Genomic DNA, 9,196 nt, shown 5'->3' on the forward strand with positions numbered 1-9,196 from the left:
AGCTGCCTTTTACTTATCTACTACTATTTTTTAAAATTTTCTATGTAAACACAGCACGTATTTAAATTGCTGTATGACTAGATATGATTGATGACATATGTAAAATGGCACTGTGCAGGCTTGCACACTGACCTTGAGGAAATCCTCTTTGTGCATTTCAAGGTCATGGCAGGCACACCTTGGTGCAAGTGTGTTTGCCTGGTAGCATGAAAATGGTCTGGATCTCTTCTTAAGGTCTTAGGTCTGTTTTTGTTAATCCACACACTGAATATTTGCTTTTTCTGTCACTAATCACAAATAAGAAAGAAAAGTGATCATAGAATTACAGAAGATCCTGAGTTGAAAGGGACCCTCAGGGATTACTGAAATCCAACTCCTGGCCCTGCACAGGACATCCCAAGAGTCACACCACATGCCCGAGAACATTGTCCAAATGCTTCTTGAACTCTGCCAAGCTTGGTGCTGTGACCACTTCCCTGAGCAGTCTGTTCCAGTGCCCAGCCACCCTCTGGGTGAAGAACCTTTTCCTAATATCCAGCCTAAACCTCCCCTGACACAACTTCAGGCCATTCCCTTGGGTCCTGTCACTGGTCACCACAGAGAAGAGATCAGTGCCTTCCCCTCTGCTTCCATGGCAGTTGCAGACCACAATGAGGTCTCCCCTCAGTCTCCTCTTCTCCAGGCTGAACAGACCAAGTTCCCTCAGCCACTCCTCATAAGGTTTCCCTTCCAGAGCCTTTGCCATCCTCGTGGCTCTCCTCTGGACACTCTCTAATGGCTTTGTATCTTTTGTATATTATGGTGCCCAAAGCTGCCCCCGGCACTCGAGGTGAGGCTGCCCCAGTGCAGAGCAGAGTGGCACAATCCCCTCCCTTGCCCGGCTGGTGATGCTGTGCCTGATGCACTCCAGGACACAGGTGGCCCTCCTGGCTGCCAGGGCACTGCTGACTCATGTTCAACCTTCCGTCCACCAGCTCCCCCAGGTCCCTTTCTGTGTCACTGCTCTCCAGAATCTCATTCCCCAGTCTGTCTGTACATCCAGGGCTGCCTCATCACAGGTGCAGGATCTGGTACTTTCCCTTGTTAAACTTCATATGGTCAGTGATTGCCCAGACTTCTAATTTGTCCAGATCTCTCTGTAGGGCCTCTCTGCCTTGGAGGGAGCCAACAGCTCATCCCAACTTATTATCATCAACAAACTTACTTAGTATCACTTCGAGTCCTGCAATCAAGTAATTTTTTAAGATGTTGAAAAGCACTGGCCCTAAGACTGAGAACCCCACTAATGATCAATCACCAACCATGCTCTACACTGGCTCCATCTATACAGCCTCCCACGTTCACTGCCAATTTGCTGTGGTTTAACCCATGATAACCACATGATAACCACAAAGCTGGTTTCACTTGGCAGCAAGGTGGAGAAGCTGCACAAAACGGCAGCAAAATGTCTTTCAGCTCTACTGCTGCTCTCTGGGTGCCCTGAAGTAAATCAAAGCCTCTCTTATTTCTCCCACCTCTTGAGATACATTTTATCATCACTGTAAGGTGCTGGAAGATCCACCTAACCATTATGATACGAAAGTGAGACTTTAAAGACTTTAAAGAAGTACTGAAAGGAAGGGCCATTTATATTAAAAGCAGTTATTTCCAAACCTTTTGGATCAACTAATCTCAGAGAGACCCCTGATGACCTTGGCAACCCTCATCATCCAAATCCCTGACAGAAATATTATGTACTTCTCTGGACCAGCTGCAATTGTTTCCATAGCTTCACACATCCTCAGCAGCTTGCGAGCAGCTCAGAAGCCCCTGGCTCAGGCAGCAACCATAAAGCCAAGTTGAGTTTCCAGCTGTGGGAATGACCCTGAACACAAGTGCAGCCAAATCACTGACTTGCTCCGTGCCTTGGTTTCCCCATCAGACCAGACCTTTCAGGGCAGATGTAGTCTCCCCAAACACTCAGCGCATTGAGCCCCAGTTGCCTCAGCTGCTACTGTAATACAGATAAATAATTTTTGTTCTGCCTTTGAGTCACTACTATAAATTATGTGCTTCGGTCTGGTAAACACTATTGCATCATATCTTTCATCTGATACTGGCTAAAAGAAAAAGGAAAAAAAAATGGTTTCAATATCACTTCTGCTCTCTTTCAAAGAGAAAAACCCAGCTTCTTCACACGCTTTCCCTAAGTATTGTTTGTCTTTCTTAAGTTCGACCTGTGCTTTGCCACCATCAATCTTTCACATCCACTGTGGACTGCCAGGACTATTGGCCAGCTCTGAAATTATGACAGATAGCTGAGGATTCACTCAAGCTATCCTAGCATAGCCAAAGCACCAGGAAAATACACCAGTTGCACCCTCCACACAACACACGGACTCCTTAACCTCTGTGGGCATGTCCACCTCAATTGATGCAATGCCTCGGAACACACATGGGGCAGTCCTGACCAAACCAGTTTGGGTTTCAGCAGCTGACAAGCTGCCCCAGCATGTGTGTTGGCAGCAAACAAAACAAAGACTGTCCACCTTCACAGCGAGCTGGGCTACAACAGTTCTCTTGCTCCTGAGATTGGTGGCACTACGTCACAGAGGTGTAAGAAATGTTGGGTTGGAGGCAGCTCAGGAAGGCTCCAGTCCAGCCTTGCATTTGAGGTGCAATTACTAGATCAGGTCAGTTGGAATTTCCTCTAGCCAAGCCTTGAAAATGTCTAAAGACTGAGAGCCTGCAGCCTCCATGGGAACCAGTTCCTCTACGCCATGACCCTCTTACTGGAGGGGCTTTCCTAAGACCCAACCTGATCCTCCAAAGCTGGGTTGTGGTTGTTGTGCCTTATTTTGTCACGTTCTACAATCAAGAAGAGTTTGACTCCATCGCTCCCACAACCATCCTCCAAGTATCTGCATGTTCCTAGATCACAATTATCATGATGACAATACATCACCACCTGACTGTTTCCAGAAAATGCTACAGTGGGCAAAGAAATGCAGCCCCACACTCAAACAAAATGACCCCAAAAGAAGGTTGTAGGGAAGAGGTCATGTTTTGACTCATCAGCAATGATGCAGCAGAGAAACAAGTTAGAGAGCGGGACCTTTGTGCAGCATTGTGCAAGAGAGCTGGTATAGCAGGAGTGCTGGCAGGCACTGCCTTTGCAAGCAAAATGCACCCCCTGACCTGCAAAACCTTCTCTGGTGGAGCAAGTGTTCATCCCTCCTCTGAATCATGGGGCAGAAGATAACAGCTAAAATACATTATGGTCTTTTGGAATCAAGCTGGGAGATTACATGGGAGGAGCAGGGTACAGCAAGGCGGTCTGACAGATGGAATAAGTGCAAAGTCATGGAGTTCAGTGCTGTCAAAACTTTCTACAAAAAACTTGTCAGAGGACACTTCCCTGAGTCCCATCAGGAGATCCAGGTGACATAACTGGTGCCCTTAAGCCTCTTAACTATCCCTCCCTGCATCCAGCCTCAAAATCCGTAAGTTAACCTAAACCAGCACTGGAAGGAACTTCTGGAGAATTTGTCAAATTTATTCCACTGTCTCAAAACAGATTCAGCTCTCTGAAGTGGAGTTAGGCCAACCTGCACTTCAGAACTGCCACGATGGAGACTTCAAGCCCATCCCAAACCATCTGTTCCACTGCTCCACTCCTCCAGCAATCAGAGGTTAGGAAGTTTTTCCTACACTTGTTTCCCTTGCTGCAGTTCAAGCTCAGCACTTCTTGGCCTCCAACCACTGCCCATGGAGAACAGCTTACTCCCTTCCCCTTCACAGCTACCTTTGACATAGTTGAGGACTGTTATTTCTGCTCTCTGCCCTCTCATCCTTAAACAACCCCATTTCCTTCAGTCTTTCTGTTTTCTATACTTTTGCTCATTTTTTGGTGCTTTTCTCTGGTGTGTCTGCAACTATTTCCTATCTTTGGTAGAGGGTAGAGCATCCTGAATGAGGCATGGCACAGCTGAGCATGGGAGTGACCGATTAAAACTCCTTAGAGAAAAGAAGAAAAAAAAGGAGATAATTTTGCACAATACCCATCTTTTGTACTTTGCTGCAGAATAAAAGGATGTTCTTTCTTCTCCCTCGTATAAAATTTCATCCCAATCAGCACTGTGCCAAACTCCACCTGGCACCTCCACCATTTGACAGCCTATGATATCGCTGCACAAATGGTCCTACTTCAGTCCACATCCCACATTCTCATTTAAGGAAGACATCCTTACAATGCATTTTGAAGTGGGATATGAAGCATCTACTTCAGGCACCAAAAGAAGCCCTTCATCAAGGAGTTGCCCCTAGGAATAAGGCTGCTATCAGTAAATCAGCCCTTTAACCTCTTCTTGCTTGTCCCATCGGAGAGGAGTAGCTCTTCCAATGACCTTGATTAAACTGCTTTTGCTTGATGTAGGAACGACCATTGATGCACAAAGCCAAACCCAGATAAACCAGCTGGGAGAAAAAATAAAAACCCCAAAGCACTAAAGGACTGTAAAACCAGTACACGATGAGAAGCTTTTGTTTTAGTCAGAACTGCAGACATACATCTCAGCCAGACAGAAAATACTCTGACTTCATGGTACATAAATGAGCAGGCAGAACGCACTGATCTAACGATAGGGAGCTGAGCTGCTCTACAACAGCACTTATTTTTCACAGTGCTTCCCTGCCAGACAGTCCACCCCCGAGCCCATCGTGCCGGGCAGTGGACAGACACAAAACACTGCTCTAAACCCACATCTAACACAGGAGACAACAGACAGGCACGTCCAGGGGGAGAGGACCAGGAGACAGTGAGTCAGTACAGCACCGCACAACATGCGCTGGTCTCGGCTCATTGGTCACACAACTAAAGCCCAGGGTTTTGTTTAGGGACTGGGGTTTTTTTAAAAATTATTTTCATGTGTGTTTTAAGGAGGAGCCAGGAGGAGAATTAAAAGATGGTTCTGTGCTTTGTGGCTGCATACAAGGAGACCCTTTCATGCATGAAAGTCAGAAAGGCAAAAGGGACAGGCTTTTTTGTAGGGTCTGTAGCAACAGGACATGGGACAATGGTTTTAAACTGAAAGAGGGTACATTTAGACCAGATATGAGGAAGAAAATTTTTTAAAATGGGGGTGTTGAAACACTGGCACAGGTTGCCCATAGAGGTGGTGGATGCTCCATCCCTGGAAACATACAAGGCCAGGCTGATTGGGGCTCTGAGGAACCTGGTCTAGTTGAAGATGCCCCTGCTCATTGCCAGGGGGTTGGGCTAGATGAGTTTAAATGTCTCTTCCAACCCAAACCATTCTTTGAAGGTACAAAAAGTGTTTGTCTGAAAAAAAGCAGTTAAGCAAGAGGACGAGAGAGCTTGGTGTCCCAAGCAGAACAGAGGTGAAAAGAGTTATTTTGGTGCGTCAATTACTTGGGACCTTCAATTATTTGCCTAGCTTTTATTATCAATATTACAGTAGCATTTACAGCCAAACTGCCCAGAGTCTACATGAACCCCTATTTGCAGTTATGAGCCTGAAAAAAGGCACATTTTGTCTCAACCTTAAGTAGTCATTGTTTGATCATTTAAATGTCCCACAACAGAAGAGAAACTCACAACACTGATATATCCCAGAGCATTGTACAAATAGGTCCCACAATCTCACATAAACACAATCCTCTGAAGTGAAACAAAGTGGGTATTTCTGTAAATGCAGATTAATGCTGCACAGATCAGGTGTGGAGAAGAGTTCCCTTTCCCAACCTCCCTGGGTGAAAGTTAGAGAGAAAATTTAGAGCTTTCCTCTCTTGCCATAGATCTCCTTGAAAAATAAAAGCAAAACAAACCCAGGCTTATAAAAGCACAGCACTTCAAGGACAGCGTTAGCAACACACCCATGTGCAGACACATACATTTGAAACGCACTAGTCAAAGAAAAAATAAATCTATCATCTACCCTGTGTCAATACAGCCAGAGCAGGAACTTCAAACCCCATTAGCAGCATCCTGCAGCCTGAGATTTCTCCTTTGAGGTCTCAAAGCAGAATATAAACCAAAGCTAGAAGGAAAGCAGCAAAGCCAGCGATTCAGCACCTTCTCTTTGAGGCCGTACAAAAGCCGGCGTAAACCGCCTTTTGTGCATGAAAACCAAAGTCCAACCATGTGGGTTTGTTGTAGATGAAGATGTCTTTCCTCTGTCGGAGGAAAGACATCACCCTCAGGCTCTGTACCAGCAAGCTGCTCTGAACTACTCTCGAGGAGAACTTGAACAACACACCAACGCCCTGAATGCACACCACAGTGATATAAATACAGTATCAATAATAATGCATTAAAAAGCAAAGGGACGGGGCACCACCAAGCGAGACACAGTCCAAGCTAAAGGCCAACACTTTCAAATCCAGCCACTGATGCAGGAAGCTGGTGCAACTGGTGTGACTGGAAGGGAAGTCCCACTGACCACAGCGCTGGGACCGCTCCAGCACAGAGATCCCCTCGAGTGACATCTGCCAAGCATCGCTTCCTGCCCCGCGGAGGCTGCGTGGGCTGGCCGGGCACATCTCAGCATGGCCGCATTTCCTCTTGGGGGAATGAGGATGTTTTGAAAACATAGGTGGCTTGCAGAGCACTTTGGGATGTATGTGGCTGAAAAGCACTCTTATGCACATTGATAATTAGCACTAACTGCCGGCGTGTCACACCCTCCACGTAGAGCATTTAGCAGATTTATTCAGCTCTTGCTGGAATGCCAGAGCACAAGCTGGATATTCAGACAGTGATGTGAGAACCCTTTCATGGGGCAGATGCTGGGGAGCTAATGATGTTTGATGAGTTAAGGCCATTGGTGACTCAGGATCAGCAATTAGTTGATTTCTGCGGGAGGAAGGTGCTTTGCTCCATTAAGCTAAAAGCATCCTCCACAGTTCAGCATGCACAAAGTCATTCTGTCCACCTCCCACAAAGCCTGCCTACATTCATTAGGGGGTTGATATTTCCCACATAAACACTCAGGTTTACCTTACTGGATTCCCTAGTAGTTCCATCCCACAACCCTGTGCCAACCTGATATTCCCTCAAAGAGCATGAGGCACACAAGGAAAGGATTGCCAAGAGCAACTGGACACACAGTCTAATGCAAAGGGATGTGGTACCACTGATGTCTATGGGGCTGAACCCATTTTGGGCAAGGCTAATAACACTCTATCACAAATCAGACACACCCCCAGTCCTGCTCTAGCCCGCAATACGGGACTACAGACATCCATCTCCCCCTCAAGGGTAGGCAGTGATGCTTCCATCAATCAATAACAGGCACTGGGGAGACACCAGCTGCACTTGTTCTGCCTGCCATTGCCGAAATGCACGCAGGCAAAAGAAACAGGACCAAAGGAAGATCTGGCTGGTGTTCCCCCAGGAAGGGAGAGCATCCAGGTCCCTCCCAGAGGCTGCATTCCTGTCAACTGAAGGCTGGCTGAGGCTGGTCATTGGTGTCAGGGAGTGGGACCCCTGACATCCTGGGAAGCGATGTGCCGAGTCATAGGATGGCAGCGCGTTTCTGAGCGCTAATGCTCGTGGCACATGGCAGGACTGTCAGGCGGAGGACGCAAAGAACAGTTATTTCTTTCAATGAGTGGGGAATGTGACAGAGCTGGCATTTGGACCCTGTTTTTACAACTTCTTTGAAGTGTTTGATCTCAGCCGCTAACGATACAAAGGCTATCGAAGCGCTACTGGTGCTATCTTCAAAGGGTTCGGACGTTCAATGATTAATAGGAACCGTGCACGGGATGAGGGACAGGGACTGTTATGGGAATGCTGGGGGGATCCAAGATGTGTTAGGTACCTTTACTCTTTGACACCAAGGTATTCCCAGCCTCCCCTAAAACAGACGACTTCAAAGGCGGGGGTGTCGCAGGTCCCGGGTGAGCCCGGCCACCGCAGGGCGCAGCCAGAACGGCCCCAGCGCCGAGTGTCCGCTCCAGCCGCGGCCGTCACCGCCCACCCCAGCACCCCGGGGCAGGGAACAAGCCGGGGGGCTCGCAGAGGCTCCCACCCGCCTTTCCCTGGGGCGGGGAGCCACGAGCGCTCGTTCCCCGCCCGGGCAAGGGGCACCCCCGCCCTGCCGAGGCTCCGCGCCGCCGGGAGAGGCGGCGGCAGGTGCACCCGGGCTGGCGGCGGGGGAGCGGGGATGGAGGCGCGGGGGATCGATCCCGGCTTTCCCGGGGCCGCGGTAAGGATGAGATGGGGTGGGCTGAGACTTACGTATCTCCGTAACTTCTTCTCCGGCGGTGACTTTCGGAGCCAGCCCGAGCACACCACCTCCCCGCCGCTCATCGCGGCAGCCGGGCGCCGCCGGGCGCTGCCTCCCGGCGCTCAGCGCCGGCCGCGCCGGCCCATGGAGGGCGGGCGGGGGTGGGTGGGTGAGCGGATGGATGGATGGATGGATGGGTGGAGGGAGGGAGGGAAATAGGGAGGGAGGGATGGAAGGATGGATGGGGGGGCGGCGAGCGCCTCCCCCCGCCGCCGCGGCCGCTGGGCTGCGAGCGGGGAAGCAGGAAACTGGCTCCTTCCCGCTCACCACGCCTCCGCCCGCCCGGCGCCCCGCCAGCCGTGTTAAAGACACAAACCCCGCGGGGAGAGGGGCTCCCTGGCCCCACGCCGCTCCCGAGGGGCTGCCGCTCGTCCCTGTCCCCCCCGCACTCATACAGTGCCCATAGAGAAACTTTATCCATACTGCAGCAGGTGATCTCTAACAGCGCAACGTTTCCTTAATTAAAAAGTGCAGCTCCCCCCAAACCTCTCCCCTGTAAGGTTTCATTATCCCAGGACCCTTCCCCTCTCTTGATGGAAAAGGCCTTCTCACCTCGGAAAGGAGAGGCTGGCTTTAGCCCCACTGTGCTCAGGGGCTTGTGCCTGAGATGAAGGTGCCATAGGAAAACAAAGAGGTTGAGCAAGGAACAGCCAAACACCAGTGATGCCAAAAACCCTCCTGGAGAATAAAAATAGCAATAAAAAAACCACGAGGGAAATCAATAAAAGCTTCGAATTTTATTATTGATTTTTAAGTAATGGAGCAGTGGCCACTGAAAGGGGATTTGACTGCCATTGGAGTCTCAGGCAGACAAGCCAGGTTTTGTATTTCAGTGTATTATACCCTGGCTGAGATTCACTATCAACTTTCAGATCTCGAAACATCATACATTTCAAAGCCTGATC

General features: G+C 49.2%; 1 protein-coding gene across 3 annotated transcripts in view; it reads right to left on the minus strand.

Moving 5' to 3' along the window:
• GAB2 (GRB2 associated binding protein 2) overlaps positions 1–8,380 on the minus strand; it is a 93,309-nt gene extending 84,929 nt beyond the window's left edge. For 2 of the 3 annotated variants that reach the window (XM_032099017.1, XM_032099016.1), the window contains exon 1: positions 8,243–8,380. In XM_032099017.1, the coding sequence (XP_031954908.1) occupies positions 8,243–8,314 (72 nt within the window). In that variant the 5' untranslated portion in view covers positions 8,315–8,380. The remainder of the gene's footprint in view (positions 1–8,242) is intronic. The other variant, XM_032099019.1, reaches the window with a different exon arrangement.
• Between the last annotated feature and the right edge of the window lie 816 nt (positions 8,381–9,196).

The sequence above is a fragment of the Corvus moneduloides genome, chromosome 2 (assembly GCF_009650955.1).
Source record: "Corvus moneduloides isolate bCorMon1 chromosome 2, bCorMon1.pri, whole genome shotgun sequence".
NCBI lineage: Eukaryota > Metazoa > Chordata > Aves > Passeriformes > Corvidae > Corvus > Corvus moneduloides.